Source organism: Mizuhopecten yessoensis, unplaced genomic scaffold (assembly GCF_002113885.1).
Source record: "Mizuhopecten yessoensis strain PY_sf001 unplaced genomic scaffold, ASM211388v2 scaffold7597, whole genome shotgun sequence".
In the NCBI taxonomy this organism is placed as follows: Eukaryota; Metazoa; Mollusca; class Bivalvia; order Pectinida; family Pectinidae; genus Mizuhopecten; species Mizuhopecten yessoensis.
In genome coordinates, this window is record NW_018407127.1 from 356,236 (window position 1) to 381,777 (window position 25,542).

A 25,542-nucleotide genomic window follows, 5' to 3' on the forward strand; every position below is an offset into this window, starting at 1 on the left:
TTGTGTTTTAGAGAATAGATTGGCTTTCTATATAAAATTGTCCCTGAGTTAATACTGCCACCACTAATCTGGGTGTCTCATACTCTAAATTGTGTTTTAGAGAATAGATTGGCTTTCTATATAAAGTTGTCCCTGAGTTAATACTGCCACCACTAATCTGGGTGTCGCATACTCTAACTTGTGTTTTAGAGAATAGATTGGCTTTCTACATCAAGTTGCCCAAGTTATCCAGCAGTCTAACAGCCCACATACTTTTGCTGGGAACAAAGGTGGCTGGACATTGTTGCTCCACAGATGTAATATTTTGCCTCCTTGAATTTTCACCCTCTGACATTTTAAGACACAACGACCCACTGTTTAATTTGCTTAATATTTTTGCTATTTAAATAAATTGTATATATCATATGATTTTCATCCTATTTCAAATTTGACTTCTTCTGAAGGGCAAATAGGGTACAAATTTCCATTTTACAACAATCAGATAAAAATTAACAATTGATAAAATGATACAATTTTATCCTCGTTTCTTCAAAAGCAGAATGGTTGTACTGAGGAAGGTTGTTTATTAATGAACTTTAGTCTACATGTTCCATTACAGTTTCACTCAATATTGGGAAATAAAAGCTTGGCACTTTATATAGTATTCTTCTCTTAAAAATGGATTGTATTAATTTCAACTCTAATATCATCAGGAAGATTTCATCTGACATCTAACATGTTACAAATGGCAAGCCTTCTATCATGCTATATATCAGTGATAGGCTTGTTGCATTCTTTGCAGTCACACCAGCACCAGGAATCCAATACATCTACTGCTATATCACTAGGAAAAGCAGGATCAATGGAGTGGCAACTCCAGTAGCCAAATTGGGTTTAAATATGTCAGTATTAGCCTAATATAATTTCACTTTATTGATTGGTTGCTGGGCCAGAGCCAGACCATACCGCAGCAGATAAGTGTGAAAGTTCTCCAATCCTATTACAATAATGGCTCTAGACAACATGATTGAGAAAAACACTATATTTAAATGATAATTCTTTTGAAGGAATTAACAGATAGATACCACTGATTCCACCTATAAGAAATAATACTCAGTGCCACAGAATGGTAGCGTGGGACAGGACATATTTAGCATATTATTAAAGTCAGGTCAACACAGACAGAAAAGGTCAGGAGGTCACTGATGTCAAAGTAAACAGGAGGCTTTTTACAATCAAGCTGTTAATGTGAACTGGCTGATGTCATTCTCACAAAAACTTGCACAGGACAAAGATATGTTGAAAAATAACATTCTCTATTCCTGGGATTTCACCTGACTTTCGATGTGTACTGTTTTTGTGATCTACTACTTTTTTGTGATCTACACAATAGTTTGAGGATGGACATCATAATTTTTGTGTCTATTTATGTTGTAGCCGTTTGTTCCTTACAGATTTTTTCATTAAAACCAGTTGAAATTATGTTGTGTTATTTTTTACTTTCAATTCAACTGTTACCCTAAATATGTATATATTTTGCACAATTTTTAACCCAATGTTTACATCTAGTAGCCTCCACTTCATTGGCATCGTGGAAGTGTGAAACCCCGACGTTTTGGCCATGATTTGTGTCCCAAGAGTAATGCTTAATGTCTCCGCTGATGGCACATAAAAACTGTTAATTAATCCAAACTGCGACCTACAGATCAAAAGCTGTCCTTCATCTTATTCAGGTCTGTAAGAAAATTGTTTATATCGATGTGGCTTTTGATCAACACATAATGACTTTTTTTTCACAAATCATAAAAAACACAACAGTTGTCAAGGTTTTTGTCGCTGTTACGCATGTAAACAATAACAAAGCCAACTAGAACTGTAAGCCAAAGGCTAACTAATACCCCCGCTCCTATATAAACCAGAACTGTACGCTAAAGGCTTACTTATGCAAAGCAATATAGTCTCCCACCAGTAATGAGTTATGGTAATCACTATTTTATTAAAAACAAAAAAATAAAATAACAAAAAAATAAACAAGTATTTCACATAAAGGGGCATACCTACATCAAAAAGGGTCGAAATCCCAAATTAACTCATTTACCCTTGAAATTTCATAATGAACTATGCCATCCTTTGAATTGGAAGAGTTCAAATGTGTCTTCAGGGGTGAATGAGTTAAAATGCCGGTGCACAACTACATAAGATACTGATCATTCATGCAAAGTTTCAATGAAATCCAGTTGTTAATTAAGGAGGAGTTTTCCGGACAAGTTACTGCGGATGACAGACAGACATCCAGACAGGGTGATTCCAGTAATCCCCCCCCCCCCCCCTAACTTCGTTGCGGGGTATAATCAATATAACATTGTAATCAATAATGTTTAAATTGCAGCAGCAGTAATGCTGGAATCCCTGTTATAACTTGTCAAACCAATATATTTGAATGAAAGAAACCCTGCCTAAGGCTGGCATTAGGACACTATTGATTGGGAGATAAGCTTTCAGACTGGTATGTGGGTAAGGCTAGTTCATCGTGAAGCTATATTGCCCTGGATTCCGAACCATCAAGCATTAAGCCATTTTTTTCAAGCTTTTGTGTCACACCCTGAATTGTAAAATGTTGAACTCCCTTAGCCCAAGGTTATTCCACCCCAAAGTTAGCCAGAATTTCTTTAGTTCTTGAGAAAAAGGGGACCTTAAAGGAAAAGTTAAACCAGAGGCTAACCCTAACCCTAACTCACTTGGTCCTTCTGACTGGGTGGACTAACAAGATACCCAGTTTGACATAGCTATAGGTCAAATCAGATTTATCTGACAAACTTGATAGTAATCAAGTCAAGTAGTTTTTATTGAATTATTAATATCACCTGTAAGGTGTAGAGTGACAATATAGCCTGTTACTCTAGCAATCAACTGGCAAAATAAGTATTGGAAGTTGTGGAGTTGAAAACATCAGTCACTCTGAAAAACACTCATTGTGCAAAGCACACCTTCACCAATAGATGTAACAGCACATGGAGTTTGGTAACTTTCTATCTGGAGAGGCTACGTTGCTTGTGGTTTTTTTTGATATAATACCTTATTGCCAGTTTAAAAATGGTCTACTATGCCACTTAAACTTAAACACAATCTTTCTTAATACTCTATGATTGATATAATACAATTAAAATACAATTTTCAATCATTATTATTACTTCATCAATTGTCAATGAGTGATCTGACTACTTACTTCAGCATTTTGTCCATCTTCGACTGGTGCTATAGTGACCTCTGGTAAGGAATCACTAACATTATTGGAATTCTCTGGGGCACTTGTGTCATCAGCTGGCTTGCCGTTCTCTACTGCAACATGTCCATTGGACTGAACTTTGTTGTTATCTTTATCTACTCCGTTGGCTACAGGACTGTCCTCCTCATTCTGTGTGGGGGTGGTTGTCCCAATTACCACTTTCAGGGTGGCTATAGCATGTAGGTTCATGGCATTTTCGTGAACTTTTGCTGAAAATTGTCAAAAATATCATAACCTATTTTGTGTAATTTACATAGGTCCAGAATATACAAAAAATCCCATTATATATGATTTCGTTATGAAATGGGCTTCAAATGTATGAAATAGTGTTATTACTTGGACGATACACTAATACAGCACAACTTGATAGTTTTCTTACAATATAACACATTAGTCATGTTAAACACGTTCAGTTTCTCCGGAAATCAATACCATGCTTAGTGTTCTCCCCAGGCTGTTTTAGCGTAACAGTACCGTTACGCATGAATTTTGAGCCATTACGCATGCTATCAGACTCACCCTCATTAGACTAGCTTTTATTGTTCCCTACGATTGACACAAGTTAGCCTGATCAACTAACTCTGCCCTGCGGGTAGAATTACCTGTGCCGTGGGATGTGAATGACCTATAGGTGTGAAACGTGAACAATAGGGGACCACGATTACCAGCGTGTAATTCGTCTAATTATAATTAATGATGTCTGTTAATTATCAAGGCTTCAATCTACGTTCTGATTTTCATATGTGACTGGCAATTACACCAAAATAAGAAATACAAACACAGAAGTTCGGACAGACCAACTTTGTATTCAGTAAAATGGCAAACGTCTGCTGACCTACCTTTTGCTGCATTGTTTTCGGCCATCAAATGTTAATGCTTGAATAAAGATATCTATGTGAGAAGTTTTTATCAACAAATGCCTGCTCATACAACTTTTAGAAAATTTGAAATAAATTTTGTTACCGTAAGATAGATTGTAAATGAGCAGACTGCACGTGGCGGCCATGTTGTTTTGATAACCTGAATAATCTTACGTAATCTATGAATGATGCAATGGCTTTTGAAACATGGACGAGGACCGTTTATCATTTTGGTGCCAAAGTTACAATAATATACTACTTTTACTGGATAATTACAATAATTCAATTTGATAACTGTATCATTATATTTAAGTTTACATTGAAAACGGCATTTTCTTCTCTTTTTTTTTTACCTAATGATAACAGGTAGCTGGGCTGGTTAATTTCATAACTAAGGGATTTTTTTTTTAAATTGAATTTTCAAAATAAATCTTTGATTTCAAAATTAATTAATAATGTGTCAAAATATATACCTTTGGTTTGAATGTTATTATAATTTATTTATCCTCAGACACATATTCATTTATTTTTAAGATGATAGTAGGTATAAAAAAAATGTGGATGAAAAAGTAAAGGGCAAGGAAATGTGCAATAATAATGCAATGTCAAGATTATTAAGTAACGCTATTTATTTAGAATTAAGTACATCAATTCTTACTCTTGTTTAGTTTTCTTTCTCAAAGTTGCGTTGCGCACGAATTATGGTTTGCGACATGGAAATGGTTGGCAGCGCCGCGCTGTGACGGAAGGGTTAAAATGTAGATGCCATAGCGCATCAAAACAATTCTGGGGAGAACACTGTTGTTTTTAATCCTGCAGTCATTGGTGAGTCCTTTCTACAACAGAATGTCTTACCCAATGGCAGTAAATCCGTAACTGGAATGCTGTATGAAGCTCTAAACAGAAAGTCTTACCCAATGGCAGTAATCTGTAACTGGAATGCTTTATGAGGCTCTAAACAGAATGTCTTACTTAAGGGCAGTAAATCCGTAACTGGAATGCTGTATGAAGCTCTAAACAGAAAGTCTTACCCAATGGCAGTAAATACGTAACTGGAATGCTTTATGAAGCTCAAAACAGAATGTCTTACCCAACGGCAGTAAATCCGTAACTGGAATGCTTTATGAAGCTCTAAACAGAATGTCTTACCCAATGGCAGTAAATACGTAACTGAAATGCTTTATGAAGCTCTAAACAGAATGTCTTACCCAAGGGCAGTAAATCCGTAACTGGAATGCTTTATGAAGCTCTAAACAGAAAGTCTTACCCAATGGCAGTAAATCTGTAACTGGAATGCTTTATGAAGCTCTAAACAGAATGTCTTACCCAATGGCAGTAAATCCGTAAGTGGAATGCTGTATGAAGCTCTAACCAGAATGTCTTACCCAATGGCAGTAAATCCGTAACTGGAATGCTTTATGAAGCTCTAAACAGAATGTTTGAGGAGTCTTAAGATGATAACTGCCGGTTGTAAAGTAGTTTTCTCACATGTGTTTTGTATAATGAGCCAGCAAATATATCATAATACGGCAATACAATGCACTGTATCAGAATGTGTGTCACTAAAGTAGACATGATGATATGTTGATACAGGGATATCTGGTCTCAGTCTGGTTATTATAATGCTTACCATTTAGTGTGCAACAAACCTAAGCTTTAGAGCTACTGTTAAGAACGTAATTATTTATTGTACAGTGTACAACAATTATGGAACAAGTTCTATCAACTTCTGCTGGCCCAGATTGTAGCACATATTTATGGGTTGTTGGGGGAGACAGGAGTACATGAAAAAACCCATGTGGTCAAACAGTTCACCAAATAACCAAACCTTTCACACCCAATTGGGGAATCAAATCCCAGTCGTCTTGGTGAAAGACAAGCATGTATCCAATGCTTAATACCCATAAGTCATCAAATTAAGCCACAAAAGCTTCATATTTAAGTTCAACTTTTATTTTTGTTTAGTGATCTGCAGGATGTGGCAAAGAAATTCAAATTGTTCCAGAGTATATGCCACCTTCCAACATCCCCAACCCCCAACTTCCCCAGCACTATATTAACCCAAATCACACTAGCTCGAAATTCAAAGAGTTGGGTATTACGCACATTGTTATCATGCAACTTTTAACAAGTAATCAAGATAACAATCTACCAGATAAAGTAACAGTCAATCATTTTAAAGTTTGAAAACAAAACAACAAAGAAACTAAATCAGTTTAAAGCAAGATATAGGAATGGTTTTTGTCCCAGGATTTATCCAATTATTTGAATTTTTAAGTATCAAATTCTTAAAATGTTTGAGTAAGCAATGTAAATTATTTAAAGACATAGACAGCACAACTCAAAGATGATTATGAACCATGTTTGAAAAAGCGAAAGTCCTTAATCTATTACAACTAGTAAAATGTGTACGTCAACAAGTGTTAAAGGTAAGGACAATGGTGTTTAATTATTTTTATTCTTCAGAATTTGTAAACAGAAAAAACAAAAAGTCTATAGATATAACTTGTATCTCTCACCTGTTTCTTTATGATCTAAACTTCAGCACCCAGAGGAGATACACTCTTCCTTTAGATAAATGAGATCCCAAGAACAGAGGATGTTTCACAGAAAATTTGATTGAAATTTTGGTGTTTGAATGTGTTATAGTATGAGGATGTCAATCATTTTTCTGACATAAGCTTTGGACTAAGTCTGCAGAAATGGGGCCAGACCTTAATCAACAGTTATTATAGGTTTAGGATCTCAATTACTTCCATAAACCCAGGAACTAAACTCTGCAAAGGCCAGACTCATAGGCCAATCCTGTCAGCATAACGGTGTTAATGTTTCTTCATTCTAGTAATTGCATAATTGTATGTTTAAAGGTACAAATATCAACCTTTTTTCATGTTTTGACCCCTGGGTTAAGCCCCTTGGGTTGGACTGTACCCCAAGCTTATTCAGGGAGCATGGATGCATTTACCTCTTTATGCCCATTATGTGTATGTGATTATAAAGTAACTTTTTTGAAAAGTGTTTTTATCTTATGAAGAATGGATGCCTTGGAAAACAATGAAAAAGAAAGAGCAAGAAGAAAATTAATCTGAAATTCCTGCATGAGACCCCGCCCTGTGACCAAAATGATCCAACCTGAACTTCATTTATACAAAATGCAATCGATCATCTTGTCTTTTTGATATTTCAACCACAAAGTGGCAATTCATGCCACCATTTTGTACCAGTAGATATTGAAGAAAAAATGCACTATATTCCCATTTCAGATCCTGCCCCAATAGCCCCAATTGTGGCACTTAATTTATACAGAATCTCATTTTCCATGTCTCAGTGATTCATGTGGTCTTTCAGAAGATGCACTTTTACTGTTTTCTTGGCCAAATGTATGCCTCGCTCCTCTGGCCCTACAGATTTTATCATCTTCATTTAAAATACAAAATAGGATTGCAATATTAAATGATTACCATGGCAAAGTCTTTATTTAAACAACAGTTGATTCCCTTGTTCTACTTATGTCGAAAGCCAGATTTGCTAGAAATGTATTCGGCTATTCAAAAGAAATATTCTTTTTTAAGTTGTAATTCATCTATATATTTGGCCTGCCAATCAGGCACCAAGAGCAAGGTTGTAAAAGGTTGAAAGGTTGATATTTAACCATGCTGTATGACTCATCGGTCCCTTAGACCAGGTGAGCTAAAAAAACAACCACAGGAACAAGATATTTTAACTCTTGATAAGTCCTATATACCCCGCAGTAATTAATATTGAGTTAGTCTTTAATAACACAACTTTTTAAGTATGCCTTGAGTACATTTTCAGGCAATCTTCACATTTATTTCACTTTCCTATATCAACAGATATTACTTTTTTCATTGAAATTTCAACTCAAACACTGAAAATAAACTGATTTAAATTCAACAAATCCAGAATAAACAGTAACATTAAAACAAAAGAGGTAACACAGAAGTTTGCTTACATCTGGTTTTGTGTACTGGTATGTGGAGAAAATAGAACAATTTAACAAACAAAATCTTACTAACATCTACTTCATGGTTTAAAATAATCTGATCATGTACATTTTCCCTAAAATTTCAATGATGCACTGTACCATTATTTTTTTCATTTTTTCAGAGAATGAGTTAATAATCAAACATGTATATTATAGAAACAAAAGTCTTATTAACAAGCAAAATATTCCATTCATATACAGGCAGTTGATATAAATAAAATAGATTCAATAGATTATTCAGTATAACTCAAAAGTCTATGGATTGCATATTGACATTTTCACTTATCAGTGAATTAAATTCACTAACTGACTATTTTTTACCTGGTACATATTTGTGATGATGTCAATTTAGGTTCTACTAAAAGTGTATGTCTTATAATATGTATAAACAAGAAAGCAATTACATATTGCAAGTAAACAATAGTCCACCTCAGAACAAATTTAGGTATGTCCCCCTTGTAGAATACAAGCCACTTCCTACAAACTTGGCTAGGGAGTCCTCTTTAATTATCTCATATCTCATTGCCAGGGATCAAACCAGACATCCCAGGTTGGATCCCTAGCAGAGGAAACAGAAGGTACAACGGCAAGACTGGGAATCAAATAGAACTGCCAAACTCTAGACCGGTGCTCTAATTATAACCAATGCAGCAGTCTGGTCACTGGTGATTGCCCTGACCCAGACTTGTTCCGCTATTTTCCTTACTTGACTTACCATTCTGCAGGGGGTCAATTGTATGTATCATAAGGTCCAGGATCCCATGTCTGTAACGGTTGCCCCCGGAATGCAATATGGATAGACTCATGGATCTCTGAGGTTTCTGAAATATAAATACATTGTGAGGTATAACCACTAAATTTCTTATGGAACAAGAAGCCCAATGGGCCTGCATCGCTCACCTGGTATTAATCTCACCCTTGTAATCTTAAAAGTGGACTAAAATATAGCTACAGGCAAAATATCAGTGTTTCATTCACAAGAACCTATTAAAAGATTTAAACATATTTGACCCCTGTGACCTTAAAATATATATGTCAAGGTCATTCATTTGAACTTGTTAGTCCTTCATCCCAGCATGTTACTGGCATTATTCTAGGCCTTTTGGTTATTTAGAAGAATTTGTTTAAAGGTTTAGAACATAATTGACCCTGTGACCTTAAAAAAAGATGAAGGTCATTCATTTGAACAAGTTTTATAGCCTTTCATCCCAGTATGCTACTAGCCAAATATCATCACCCTAGGCCTATTGGTTATTCAGAAGAAGTTGTTTAAATGTTTAAAACATATTTGCCCTCTGTGACCTTGAATATAAGTCAAGGTCATTTATTTGAACAAACTTGGTAGCCCTTCATTCCAGCATACTACTACCCAAATATCATCACCCTAGGCCTCTCGGTTATTCAGAAAAAGGTGTTTAAAGGTTTTAAACATATTTGACCCCTGTGACCTTGAAAGTGGGTCAAGGTCATTTATTTGAACAAACTTGGTAGCCCTTCATCCCAGCATGTTACTGGCCAACTATCATCACCCTAAGCCTCTGGGTTATTCAGAAGAAACTGTTTAAAAGATTTTAACATATTTGACTCCTGTGACCTTGAAAATTGATGAAGGTCATTTATTTGAACAAACTTGGTAGCCCTTTATCCAAGCATGCTTCTGGCCAAATATCATCACCCTAGGCCTTTTGGTTACTGAGAAGAAGTTGTTTAAAGTAAAAAGTTGACACCGGACCATGCCATAAGCTCACTTGGCCCTTCAGAAGAGGAAGACCTTACCAATCTACAGATGCGGACTGACACATCCTGAGAATAGACTGTCTGAGTGGGGCCTCCCGAGATAGCCTCCACATGTGAAGGTGAGGGATATCCAGATGAGAGAGTACCGCCCTGGACCAAGGTTGCCGAAGGAGATTCGACCTTACAGGGAGAGCCAGGGGCTCTTCAACCAGGAGCGACAACAACTTAGGAAACCAAGGCTTCCTTGTCCAAAAGGGAGCTATCAGAAGGAGAGAGCAACGATACTTCCTAAACGACTTCAGCACTCTGCCTATCAGGTTGGAAGGAGGAAATCCTAATACATGCATTCCCTCCAAACCTGATCTGTCAAACTTCTTGTAGTGAATCAATAACGGCAACACATCATTATAATGCTTACATGACTTCCACTCTGCTGCTCAACACAAACCTATAGATATGTATTAAGAGTTTTGCACAAAGTTCCAATAAATTAATGACAATCTGAAGATTCTTACTACTAGCTCAACTTATTGTAATCACTTCAATACCAATATAGAACTCTTCAAATCTAGAAATAGCTTAACTTATATATAGAGCAGGGTTGAATACCGTGAGGATTAATCAATGTTCTATCATAATTTGTTTTGAGTTAATTTGTCATTTTCACTTGTTGGTTAATTATGTAAATTAAAATAGATTCTGTTCAGTTTATCACACACTGCAGTCTAGAACAACACACCAGTGATTCGACATAAACTGTGTATGATGTTACAGTATTCCAATAAGTATTAATTATGTATAACGGCACCAGGTTCAAGCTATTCATGCTCAAGTTTATCTACAGCAGCAAACTCTCTGGACCTGTTACCATGGTAAACAACAAATTGTATGGTCATTTGTGTACCCAAAACATCTACAATGAATATGAATGAACTACACAAAAACCTACAGGTGAAACAGTACAGGTCATCTGCCAATCTTAAACATGTTCATCACAAAGGAAATTATGAAAGTGGAAACATATCGGACTATCAATCTTCAATCATAATTCAAGTTTGAAGAAAAACAAAATTTGCAGCCATTTTATAGTCATATGGCTGGGAAAGAAGCTTGGATTTTTTTCCTTAAATTATCAAATCATCCAATCAGTACTGTTCGTAAAACCAAACATAATAAATCTGCAAAACAGACAAGTCAAATTTCTAAGAAACTGGGCCAAATTGTAAAGCTGGTTTGAGAACAAGCTTCCCCTAAGATATGATACAGGAACAAATTTCAGCATTTATTAAATTGATATATACATTAATGCAATACTAATCTATGTCAGTATCATTGTTATTGACAACCTATGTTTTTTTTGTGGCAGAAAATTTTCTTTACTTCAAAGCAACATAACTACAAATTTAAAAAAAAATCTACTGAGAAATGGTGACACAATCCTATTTTCTTAAACTGCTAAAATCCAGTTATTATTGAGTTTCAATGTCAATTTTTCATGACCTATTATTATGTACCAGAAATTAAAGGGTGATGATGGATGAAAGATATTTTGGGTATAGTCTTTTTACTTTCAGAAATGATTAATGCATTGCCTGTCAGCATGCTTGTAGTAGCCATGGTTATTTACAATCAGATAATCAGGACAACATCTGGAAAACTCATATTGTGTTGGAATTATCCAACAGTGACAATAATCATCCATTCAGAAATTTGTCTTCACAGAAACACAAGTGAGGCTCTATTGTGTAAGAGAATGTATCCTTCAACTACATTCCCCTCCGACAGTGTGTCAGCTGAATAGAGAAGTTGTATCCCAAGGTTTACCGATTGTCCATTACAATTTGAAAATTGTCTAACAAGATTAAGATAAACAAGAAAACCAATTGCAACCATCACTGGTTTGGGCACCTTTTTCTCTCACAACAATATGTTTCTCTTGCGATAACATTATTCCGTTTTCCACTCAGGGAAACAATCGCAATGAATTACATATGTGACGTCACAAAAGAATATGACGCCGTAAAATTTGTTACTTGACATCCTATTAACAAGAGGCCCAGAGGGCCTGTATCGCTCACCTGGAAATGTCAGTAAAATTGAAGTTGGAATAGCTAGATGTTGCTGGTTGTGTACATGTATTACATGGTTAGTCAGGGGTTATATTTATATGCAAATGGACAAAATCCTGTCATTCCTACAGGAAAAGAAGGATTTTTAAGAATTTGCTATGTTTCCCCTATTGGGCCCCACCCCTTTGCCCGAGGGGGATCAGACCCACCTTTCATACAAAATTGGGTCACCTTTATACCCAATGATGCTTTAGACCAAATATGGACAAAATCCTGTTATTGCTACAGAAGAAGAATTTTCAAGAATTTGCTAAATTACCTCTTTTGGGCCCCACCTTTCAGGCCCCAGGGGGCTCAGACACACCATTTACACAAAATTGATTTCCCTTCCCCATAGGATGCTTCTGTTCAAATTTGGTCAAAATACCTTCATCCTAACAGAGTAAAAAGGATATTAAAGCTATTCCTCTATATCCCTTATTTGGCCCTGCCTCTCTGCCCTCAGGAGGGTCAGACACACCATTTATACAAAATTGGTTTCCCTTCACCCAAGGATACTTCATACCAAATTTGGAAAAAATCCTGTCATTCCTACAAAAAGACAAGGATTTTGAAGAATTTGCTATGTTTTCCCTATTGGGCCCCGCCCCTGTGCCCCCACGGGGGCCAAACCAAGACCAAGATGCAAGGATGATCCAGACTAATTTATGATAAAATACTTTAATCTCTATGGTAGAAGAAGGATTTTAAAGGTTTTACCTCTATTTCCCCTATTCAGTCCCGCCCCTCTGCCCCCAAAGGGGCCACACCCACCGTTTATACAAAATTGAGTACCCTTTGCCCAAGTATGCTCCTGACTAAATAAGGATAAAATCCTTTAATCCCTACGGTAGAAGAAGGATTTTAATGGTTTTACCTCTATTTCCCCTATTCAGCCCTGCCTCTCTGCCCCCAAGGAGGCCACACCCACCGTTTATACAAAATTGAGTCCCCTTGGCCGAAATATGCTCGAGACTAAATTGGACTGAAATCTCTTAATCCCTACAGTAGAAGAAGGATTTTAAAGGTTTTACCTCTATTTCCATTGTTTGGCCCCGCCCCTCTGCCCCCAGGGGGGCCACACCTACCGTTTATACAAAATTGTGTCTGCTTGGGCCAAGGATGCTCCAGACTAGTTTAGGATAAAATCCCTTAACCCCTACGGTAGAAGAAGAATTTTAAAGGTTTTACCTCTATTTCCATTGTTTGGTCCCGCCCCTCTGCCCCCAGGGGGGGCCACACCAACCGTTTATACAAAATTGTGTCCCCTTGGCCCAAGGATGCTCCAAACTAATTTAGGATAAATTCCCTTAAACCCTACGGTAGAAGAAGAATTTTAAAGGCCCAGGGGGGCCACACCCACTGTTTATACAAAATTGAGTATCCTTGGCCTAAGGATGCTCCAGACCAAATTTAGTCAAAATCTACTTAGCCGTTCAGGACTAGTAGCATTTTAAAGAAAAAGTTGCCAGCCGGACGCCGGACGCTGCGGTATGGCATAAGCTCACCATGGTTCTTCGGGCCAGGTGAGCTAAAAATTGACCAATGAAATAACATCCAGAGTGTTACCCACTAGTACGGTTTATCCAATCTGTCGGCGTCGTGGCTGAATAATATACCAATCCCATACCACACATTAGTGCTAGGAATGAGTCAAATATTCAAGATTGAATGTCAGATGTTCCAAATTGATTGCTAATTCGTTGTCAGTTAAAAACGCTGCACCAAAATGAAGACTTGTTAACGAATTTAAAGTCATCCAATCAATTTAAGAAAAAGTCAAAAGAAGGTTTATGGTAAATTAAGTTCTTTGTTTAAAATGAAAATCTATAATAATCAATATAAATGAAGTCTACGAGAGGTTCATATCATTGTGATAGAACTTTAGAAGTTGACAATGACAGGTAGATTACTGTTGTAGGTATGAATCTAACCCTTATTTAGTTCAAAGAGTCAGGATGGTCACAATCATATAAACATTTGGTATTGCATTTTGGCTATCACAGCATAGAACAGAGTCTGATCCTGATCAGTCGACTGAAGTTCTGCAAAGTAAAGAAGTCAGTGGCCGAAAAATATCAGATTGGGGGACTATCAATATAACTAGGATAATCAAATACATTGAACTTGATTCTTAGAAATCTATATCATTTGTGACCAGATTTTGGTTCAATATTCCCAGTTGATAATATTACTTCCATTCTTATAGGAAACACCATACAGTCCATTAGGCTGACAAATGGTCTTTCATGCCAAGGGGTGTAGCATAGGGAAATTCCACCCAAGGGGTTTTCAAATTGGGTCTGACCAAAGGCCTGCCGAGGGTTTTCCAAAAATTTGAAAAGCCCTATGGTAGAATTACCATATCCTACAATGCTTGACATGAAGGAGTTTTCATTCAAATTTGAAAGCAAAATGAGTGTTATAGTTTCCCCATTCAAACATCAGAATGTTTTCAATTTCATGACATCACACCATTCTTGTCACATTGTGAGGTCACTTACGTAAAATGGAATGTAGGTCAGAATTTCTTACTCCTCTTTCTTGACCTGGATAGTTCTGTCATTATATTAACAAGCACAGGAATGAGAGAATAAGCTGTAACACATGCCCCACGTAATAACTGGTCTTTTTAAAGCCTTTTAATACAATGAAAATACCTACCTCTGTTAAAAGATGACTGGCACTTCCCACTTTGTTCGATCCTTTCCGTAATTTGGACTTCACAAATCTTTCAATTGTTTCGTTAAATTTCATAAAAGTAACATATGCAAAATATCCAAAAAGTAGAATAAGTGCTTCGTGCCAATAAATTGTTCCATCTAAAAAGAATGCAATTAACAAAAGGAGATCTACACTGTAGAACGTGACATCCCTGAACAGTGGCCACCATGTTAGTGTCAACACGTCTTTACTGCACAGTGCACACATTCCAATCACAAAAAGAATGTTAAAAACAGCAGATCCCACTATTGTGCCAATACCAACATTACTTTTTGACAGAAACACTCCAATTAAGCTTGTGAACAATTCTGGAGCGCTTCCGCCTGCCGCCATAAACGTTGCTCCAGCTACATCCTCAGAAATCTTCAACCTTGTTGTTATGCAGCCTAAGGATGGTACAAAAAACTCATCACAGACAATGGCTAGGGCCACAAACATATATATCATGCCCACTACATGGCAACAGACTGCCCCGTGTTTTAACTGCTCATCAGTGAATATCTCTGGGGGGTACAATGACCCAGAGTCTGATGTGGTGTCGTTTGCTTCTTGCAGTTTCCTAGACAGGTACTGACCTCCAGGATCTTTCATTAGAATATTTAGGGTTTCTTCCTTCTTAAATGGAATATTCACTTTAAACACTGCTCCAAGATAACCGATAAAGAACACACTCAATAAAACCAGGAGGCGGATGATCCGAAAACGTTTTCTAAGCAATCTATTGATATTCATCGTGAAAGAAGTTTTAGATATCTTTCAAGTATCAAAATTCTAACAGTTACACTGCTGACTCTTTAACAAGAAGTTTCACTTGGTTGATTTAAGGAGGACTAACATCTAAATTCATCCAAGACAACATGTCTTTAGCAGGGAAGGCTGAGCCTGGTATAGCTTGATACCGTGAATCCATTCTGAGGCTTGGCATCTAAGCATCACTCTCCTATCTGAAACATATCAATAAACAAATAACATTAGCATCAAATGTGTTGAAAATAATACTACATATACTCTTTACAATAACAGGCCAAATATGACTTAAAGTATTAACCACATGGAATCTATAAGGTTCACATGTAACAACATATCATTTAATTAAAATCAATGCCAAAATTAAAAAATTCTGATTTTCCATACTTTAAATTACTTTACGATAGCTTGCAGCATCATTTTCCCCCAGCGTGTTGATGCCAAGTGTTATCATTTTATAATTAATTTGTTTCATGCATGTTGCTCTTGTGCAGTTTTATTCCCCCTATTTGGAAAAGTGTTGGTTTTTTTATCACTGCACAAATGTAAGGAATTATCCTCCAAACACAATAACTTCCACTGATGTCAACCTCATTTGATGTGAGCCTATATGGGTGGGAAGTCCACTGCTACTAACCTACATGCTTGAATAGCTGTAACTGTCACTGATTGTTGATAACACTACACATTAGCCTGACTTTTGACCTTCAGCCACCTTATTGTTTATCAGAACCATAGATCATCAGCCACATTGTTGTTTATCACAACCATAGATCATCAGCCACCTAGTCGTTTATCACAACCATAGATCATCAGCCACCTTGTTGTTGATCACAACTATAGGCCATCAGCCACATTGTCGTTTATCACAACCATAGATCATCAGCCACCTTGTTGTTTATCACAACCATAGGGCATCAGCCACCTTGTTGTTTATCACAACCATAGATCAGCCACCTTGATGTTTATCACAACTATAGATCTTCAGCCACCTTGCTGTTTATCACAACCATAGATCATCATCCACCTTGTTGTTTATCACAACCAAAGATCATCAGCCACCTTGTCATTTAACACAACCATAGGCCATCAGCCATCTAGTCGTTTATCAAAACCATAGATCATCAGCCACCTTGGTGTTTATCACAACCATAGATCATCAGCCCCCTTGTTGTTTATCACAACCATAGATCATCAGCCACCTTGTCATTTAGCACAACCATAGGCCATCAGCCATCTAGTCGTTTATCACAACCATAGTTCATCAGCCACCTTATTGATTATCAGAACCATAGGCCATCAGCCACCTTGGTGTTTATCACAACCATAGATCATCAGCCACCTTGTTGTTTAGCACAATCATAGATCATCAGCCACCTTGTTGTTTATCACACCATAGATCATCAGCCACCTTGTTGTGTATCACAACCATAGGTCATCAGCCACCTTGTTGTTTATCACAACCATAGGTCATCAGCCACCTTGTTGTTTATCACAACTATAGGCCATCAGCCACATTGTTGTTTATCATAACCATAGGCCATCAGCCACCTTGTTGTTTATCACAACCATAGGTCATTAACCCCTCGTTTATCATAACCACAAACACAATAAAAATTATTCAAGATAGTATTCACGCTGTATTCAGCATTATGTCAAATATTACCTTAAAACTAAGCTGCATATAACTGATGTACAATTATTACATATTGGAGATAAACTAAATCATTTAATGAATATTTGTAATCATACTTTCAAGAAACATCACACTTGTATAAAATGTGTAGAATTTTAACCCCAAAAAGACAAAAAAACATTAACAGCTTAGCTGAATTTGGAACACATTACTTCATGTGAGACCTATTGTTAAACTATGGTACATCTGTATAATACAATTAATCCAAGTATATGTACATACACTAGGCAATTCATTTTGAATGGGTGGTTAACGTCATATATCAGGACTCAATGAATGCCTATCCGGTAAGCCACTTAAGTTCGGATTCATTATTGTTGCCAATGACGGCTAAATATTTTGTCCAGTATATACGTCAGCACAGTAAACAGGTATTGGCAAACACCTATTACAAAACACCAAGGCTAATTCTTTGGTGAGTAATGGTAATGAGATCACATGTAATTCAATAAAGCGGTACAGTAGGTAGTGGTGTCCATTATGGCTATAATTGTGTCTATTGTTGTGACCAGACAATTGGCACAGTCTGTGTACTTATTTCACAACACAAACCTTAGTCGTGATCAGTAACTACATATATAATTTTAACCTCATGCTCACTTAATTTCTGGTGAAAAGTCATAATTTATGAGACTAAGCAGACTTTTTCCAGATTAAAATTATATTTTTTTTTATAAATGTATTTTAACATAAATTGTGAGGAATTATATGTCACCAATCATGTTGTATAACCATCAACAGAGATTAGGGTAAGGGTTAACAGAAATTAATATGAAATCGGAGCAAAACACAGAACCTTTACATTCACAACCCGCTATTACTGCCCAAGATATATCAGTGGTAAAACTTAATTATGTAAAAGACTTATCCATTTTAAAAAAAAACTTCAAAACTGAGCTTGATCTATTCAAAACTTTTAAAATTTATAAAAGTAGAATAATTTTTTAATACTGAAAATAGCAAAGAATCATTACTCTATTACTTATGGACAAAATCTTAAAAAGCAAATGATAATGAATAATTAACCTTTACATTGTAAGTTTTCGGTTCCCCCTTGTCCAAGAATGCTCTGGACCAAATTTGGTTAAAATCCCTCTAATCGTACTGAGGGAGAAGGATTTTTTCAAGATTTTCCCTCAATTTCCCCTATTGGATATCGCCCCCCTGTCCCCAGGATGGCCAAAACTTCCATTTATACAAAATTAAGTTCCCTTTGTCCCTCCAATCGTACTGAAGAATGATTTTAAATATTTACTATTTCCCCTATTCTGCCCCGCTTCGCCCCTTTGCCCCCTGTGAACCACAGCCTTTAAATTTGTTAATAACAATATTGAGTCCCCTTAGCCCAAGGTTGCTCCATGCAAAATTTGGTAAAATCTCTTCAATCATACAAAAAAGAAGATTTACCAAAATTTCCCCTATTGGGCCCAGCCCCTCTGCCCCTACAAACTCTTTTATAAAAAAAAAAAAAAAAAATCCCTTTGCCCAAGGATGCTCCAGGGGCCAGGTGAGTAAAAATTTGTAGGTAATGGATGTTGGCAATGATTAATAATTATTTAGTGTCTGCTGAATAATATTGTAAAACATTGAAAGTATTGTAAATTTTGAGTCTGGCTGGTGAAAATTTAAAGCTAGACTAGAAGAAATCTGCTTGAATGTAATGTATTACTCAAAATATGAATTTTTTTTATGTGGGAATCATGAAAATAAAAAATCTATGGATATATAAAGAACCATGAAAAATATTGTCAGACCCTGGCACACATGCAAGTAAAATCCCTGGACATAGCGAAAATTATTATCAGACCCTGTGTAGCATGTTCCAACCAAAGTGTACCTTGCATGTTTTTTACACAGCCAGGTAACCTAGTGTACTTAATGTCAAATCTATATTGCATAGTTAGAGCCGACAACATCAATAACCCGACATTAATTAGACCAACATCTCCATGGAGACCACCACCGTAAATATTGACTCTTCATTTAACTTATTTATATTTCCATAAACGATGTTGTATCCACAGGCTTTTGCAGTACACTAACATGTGCTATCTCAATATAATTTAAAGGTTTACCTGGAATTGAAATGGTGTGATAGCAAATTTATGTGATAATATCCTTTCATCAATAATTTCCTTTGTTAATCTAGTACTGTCAGTTTAATGGATGATCATCCCTACATTCTAATATCAAAGATATACATCTAACAAGTACTGTAGATCAAGTTCAAAAAACAAAATCACCAAGTAATTATTATTTTTTAAATTCAAAAAGCTTTTTTTAGAAAAATGATAAGATTTTATTGAAAGTTATGGATGAACACTTTCATGATCAGTACCAGCCAGCAAGCACATTTCGAAATATTCTACAAGCACCACCTGTATTGAAAATGTTCATATGCCCCAACATAAAACCTAGTAACTGGCCCCTGGAGTTAGTCTAGTGGAATTGTACACCCATGAAAATGTACATATGTAGTAGATTGACCATTAAGAATGAAAAATTAAAATGTAAACAACAAAGGAAACAGGGATAAAGTCATGCAGGCTTAAAATAATCCTGAATCAAAGAAACTAAGTAATTAAGAAAAATATCCAAAATGCCTATCATTGTTGTCAGGATGAAATAAAACACCTATTTACTGAGGATTACCTGTACAGTTATCGATAATTAATTTTTCAACATGTGAAAAAAGCAATAACACTACTTACATAACTTTTTTTTCCATAAAGTTTAAGGCTCTCAATTAGACAGCATGTTTTTTTCATTAATTACATTTTAAGTTACAGGAAATACTGCGATCAATAATGCTGACAAATAATCAATAAAAATATTTCATCAAAATTGTATTGGTAATTTCTAAATTATACATTACTTTCAGGAATATGATTAATAAAATAGAAAAGTTAAATGATGATAAATATTTTGATACTTTAGATAGAATAGAAGATCAACCAATCATACTGTCAAGCATTCATTCAATAATAGTAATGGCATTTTTCATAAAATATGATATTTTATAACATTCAATTATGAAACAGTGGTTCATTACCAATGAAAATCTTACCTTACAACAGAATCACATTAATGTCACCAAATATTTCCTATTAATCTCATTATATCAGATAGTGTTTCCAAGCTTTATCAATCACACAGGAAGTTATCCAGCTACTGATGATACTGAGACAACACTGAGACAACACTGGGTTAATCTGGACAAGCTAACAGCCTGTAACACACTTTGGTTATGATGATACTGAAACAACACTGGGTTAATCTGGACAAGCTCACAGCCTGTAACACACTTTGGTTATGATGATACTGAAACAACACTGGGTTAATCTGGACAAGCTTACAGCCTGTAACACACTTTGGTTATGATGATACTGAGACAACACTGGGAATCCTGTCCAGAAGTGTGTCTGTTTATAACCGGTTGCTACATATACTACAAAAGGATGGTGATTAAAGCTGTGAATCTATCGGAGGTTATTTTGTCATAAAGCCAATCCACCTTCTGCCAAACCCTTTAAATGATCTAAACACTATCAGCACGTTCACAACTAAACATCAACAACACACTAATTGTGAGAACAATGTGATTGACTATGCAACGACCGATCAATAGTTGAGCATTCAATCGATCGAATCCTGGATTGGACCGTATGTCACAGACTACAATATAGTCACACCAGAGCCTGTCTGCATTGATAACATTAAAAGCAGCATAGGTGTATAATTAAGAGTGTAAAACCTTGCCATATGATAAACAGAACCATGTGTGACAATGCCTATTGATTCAACACGGCAGTTTCTGTGATGTTAAATACATAGTTATTGAATTGGCAGGTATAAACAAATATTGTAGTGCTAAGGGCCAGAGTTATAACCATTATAAACTGGTTAGTCACCTGTAACAAGTTTTAATTGTACATAAGCTTACCTTCTAGCTTCATTGCTAGAGAGAATTTCTCTTAACTTATTGTTTTAAAGACAAAAACAAATCCATGCTTTCAACTGGTTACCATGACAACTATAATTAAAAACAAATCTTTCTGAAAGGTATCAAGGAAGAATTCCAAATCAAATAAACAGTGATTTGAAATGATTTGAAAATTCAATTGAAATATTTGAATTCTGATGGATTTGCTGGTAAAAAAGACTTTAAGATGATACAGATTTGATTATTTGATTGCATTGTGGCTTCACTTATAGAAAGGTCTTGAATCCCAGCAGTCCAAGCTGGTTCAACAGGATACCTTCGAATCTTACTCTGTCTGCATGTGAATCTGTGAAGTAATCAGACTAGCCTTATTGAAGAGAGCTCTGGAGATGGAGTTCAGACCTTATGCAATCTAACAGCACTTGAGGTGAGGCCTCTAGATACATGACCTTGGTGCTTCTTAATTGCCCTTCCTCGCAGTATATGCATTTGCATTGACCAAACTACTTCCAACCTGAAGGCCTTCATTCCCTTGACCCTTTATGTGGCTGTTGCTGTGCCTTTTAGTTTTTTCCATGTTTTATGTATACATGAGGCATCTCAATAAAACAACTCTACTACCAAGAAGGCTCTCTTCAACATCTTACAATTAGGGCATCTGGGAGTTTCTTGAACTTTTGTTCTACCTCGTGGACTTTTTTTTATCTTGCACCTCATAAGCCTTGTTTGGATTTTACTGCCTCCGCTTCGACAGCAGAACAAATTCCCACACTAAAATTATGGCAACTATTACTGTACTTTTGGATATTTTGGATATGGTTATACCTTGTTTTTTTGGCATTTGGAGGGAATGAGCAAAAATACACAATGCCAAAAATACATTGTCACAACATCCAGATTTCAGTAGCCTCACCATCTTCAAACTCATTTATCATGCATCAATATATAACTTCCTGGAGCTATATTTTTCATGTACGTAAAAGTTCAAATTGCCTATTTTCAGAAAGAAATAGCACGTCAATAAAGGTACGTACAACTACTGTAGATCTCACATAATGGACTGATAAAAGACACACACTAAAATTTAACCATCCCATTTCGGGAAAAAAACACAACAAAAAAATATCCCAGTATATAAAATTGAGGTTTTTCATAGTAAAACCAACTCTCATAAAGCTATACTTACCATGACTATATAGATTCCCACCCTCTTTCCCTTTTCAACTCATTGTTTGAGGCCTTGGGCTGCCATTGTATTTAATAAGTGAATGACGGTAACTTACAGATCTCATATGGAATAAGATCAGCTCCTTGAAATCCTTTAACATCCTAACCTCATCAGTATCAGTCAAACAGGCCAGCATCAGCTTAGCAGTTATTGAATGCCAAGAACTGTATCTTGAAAACTGCCTATGATGAATTATTGAAAATGCCCAAGCGTAATAATGTTTTTAATTGGTTGTCCTTTGTGAAGGATAAACTTTTTTCACTCAGGTTTGGTGATGTGTGGTTAAATCAAAATTTTCGTAATATATGTGAGGTTTTACCACTTATTAAACAACGCATTTTTGATCATGCTAGACAAGAACTTTCTGAAATGTTAGAGAATTCACCAAAATGTCTCTTGTATAGACATTTAGTAAATACTATAACATTACAACATTATCTATGTAAATATATACCCAAGAAACATAGAATTGCACTTGCAAAGATACGTTTGTCTGCACATACATTGCATATTGAAACAGGACGATATAGAAATATTGTAAAGAATGAACGCTATTGTAAAATATGTAATTCTGTAGATATAGAGGACGAATATCATTTTTTGCTTATTTGTCCTATATACCAAGAGCTCAGATCAAAGTGTGTAAAAATGTATTACTGGAGAAAACCATCTGTTCTTAAGTTAACAAAATTACTGTGCTCAACAAATGTAAAAGAACTAACCAGGTTTAGCAAATATATATATGATGCCACTAAATTGAGGAAGACTATGATATAATGACATTTAAATGTGTCAAATCTTTTGTCCATTCTCCACTGCGTTTTGCAGTGTCTGCCAATGTATTTATATTGTTACATGTACACTGATGAGCTGGAAAGCTTAAAGTTAATAAAGAATGAAGAATGAATATCAGCCAAGAGAATCAAACAGTAGACATTTACAACGTTACAGTAAGACATCCTCAGCCAATCAATCACCTGTGTGTGTACATCGTGAACAGTCTCCAAAGTCATGGAAACGCTGAGGTTGATGTAGGTTATCACAGACCAGGACCATCCCTTTGAAAAGCTAATACGATGGAAACATTGATCGACTTGTGACAATTGACAATCAATCGAAAATCAACTAGTCCATGGTTTGATAGTTATTGATCTGTCCCTGTATGAAACCTGTGATCAATCTCAAATCAAAAAGATCTGCCCTGCGGAAATTGAATCTTGGCTGGATGTTATGTCACCCATCATTATCTGGGCTGGTGAAACATGTAAATACAGCCTTGCTGCGATGTCATAGCTGAAGCTTTGCATGATTTACCTTTCCTGTATTCTATTTCAGGGAACAACAAGCACATTACTATAAAATGGCCAAAGACAATCTCCGTATTGAGGATGAGTAACAACAAAACATTTACGCGTAGTCAACCATTTGTAATTGGACCTTTTTTTTACAAATCCATTAACTTTGCTATTGATTATGAAAGAAAATCCCACAGTTATATCATGACGGGGGGAACGATATTAATTATTTTATAATAATAAAGTTATTTCCAATATCAATGTAGCTGAACACCATGTTTTAGAACATTATATTTTAATTGCTAGGATAGTTACTGGATATCTTTCCTTTTTTCCTATTCAGATCAGTTCTCATCTGCCCTTGACAGCTGGTGACTATATATATGACAACAAGCAAAGGATTTTTTCAGGGAAAACACTTATTGGTATTTTGCTCCTTTATTTAATACTAATAGACCTGGAGAGGAAGTTGAAATGTGTTTCACTCCGCTCAAAAGGAGAGCCATATGTCACATCATTTCTACAATGAATTACCTTTCCCATTTAGGGCCCTCTCCGTCATTCTTCCCGAGCCATGTTCTTCATAATACAATGGTGAATTCCCTTGGTATAGGAATGCGACATGCCAAATTCAGTAAAAATCCCCTCAACCATATCTTTTAACAGTTATAACAATGACAGACAGACAGACAGACAGACAAACATCTCCTCATGGCATTTATAAGTTAACTTAGCACATTGGGTCATGGGAGCCAAAAACTGTTATGGTATCAGTCATGAAAGGGTTGGATATGATGGTAATGGCGTTAGAAATCAGCAAACAGATTCAAATGCCAACAACTTGATCCATATTTCCAACGAATACTGATTGATCAGCATACTTGGACATTATGCATTTTACAGTCATACTTAGATCGTATCTCGAAAAACCAAAATGCCTGGAAGGTGGCCAGATAGGCTCACCTTCAAAGACATCGACCAACCCATTGGAGTTTTAAGTATCACCAGAAAGCTTTTACACCATTCCTATCCCACAACAGAGGAATTAATTGAAGTTCAGTCTGTACACATTTGTATGCAATTGCATGTGTTTGATACCTAGTAAAAATATCTGTCCTGGCTCTTAAATTTATCTCCTTTCCAAAGATTTATATGGTTACATAAACTGTGCTGCTATGCAAGCCAAGATATTTTCACTGAAATTTAAAGAATTCTTATGTGGATATATAGGTATTTTTATTTGAAATTTACAGATTTATAAAATACGTTCAGACTACTGTTCAGTACCCTATGCTAAGCAATACAACAAACCTGCAGTTTCTTTCATTTGTGCTTACTGTGCCAAATAAAGACAAAAAATCATAGGGATCTCAATTGCTGAAATTCTAAGTTTTCCAGCTATGGCCTTTATCAAATAAGAGTTTTCATAACCTTAATTCAAATTATAGCCTCCTTTGACATTAGAACTCTAGTAATGGCCTTCTTCATGCAGGTTTAGGGTTTTCATGTCTACGTTTATAAAATAACGAGTCCAACAGATACTTCATACCAAAATTAAAGTGAAATCCTTTTACCTGTATACTGACTTAGGAGTACGTTTGTGAAAGATTTACCCCCTTTGCCCCTATTGGACAATATACATTGACACACCCTGGCCAAATTCAAGAGGGACATCAAAACTCACCTCTTCATGCCTGCATTTTAGGGTCTCTGCAAAGACTTCATGTAAATACCACCCTTTATTTGTTCAATTATGTGCACATTGCTTGCTTAAATGTATGAAAGTGATTGTAAGCCTTTGTTTTTGTTTCACAATTACAACTATTACTATTATCCATATGTTGTAAAGCGCTTTAAGAGTAATTTTTGGGCGCCATATAAATGTTGTATATTATCATTATTATTATTGGAACTGCCCCTCTGCCCCCAGATG

At 35.9% G+C, this 25,542-nt stretch overlaps 1 protein-coding gene across 3 annotated transcripts in view; it reads right to left on the reverse strand.

Annotated features, from left to right (window-relative positions):
- The window catches only part of LOC110453993 (sodium/potassium/calcium exchanger 2-like), a 52,796-nt gene that overhangs the window by 7,167 nt on the left and 20,087 nt on the right, over positions 1–25,542 (reverse strand). The window contains exons 1-5 of one of the 3 annotated variants that reach the window (XM_021503266.1): positions 20,211–20,274; positions 14,641–15,644; positions 8,847–8,952; positions 8,099–8,113; positions 3,206–3,474 (exon numbers count right to left, since the gene is read on the reverse strand). In XM_021503266.1, coding sequence (XP_021358941.1) covers positions 3,206–3,474; positions 8,099–8,113; positions 8,847–8,952; positions 14,641–15,432 — 1,182 coding nt within the window. In that variant the 5' untranslated portion in view covers positions 15,433–15,644; positions 20,211–20,274. Of the gene's footprint in view, positions 1–3,205; positions 3,475–8,098; positions 8,114–8,846; positions 8,953–14,640; positions 15,645–20,210; positions 20,275–25,542 lie in introns of those variants that run through there. The other 2 variants (XM_021503264.1, XM_021503267.1) reach the window with 2 other exon arrangements.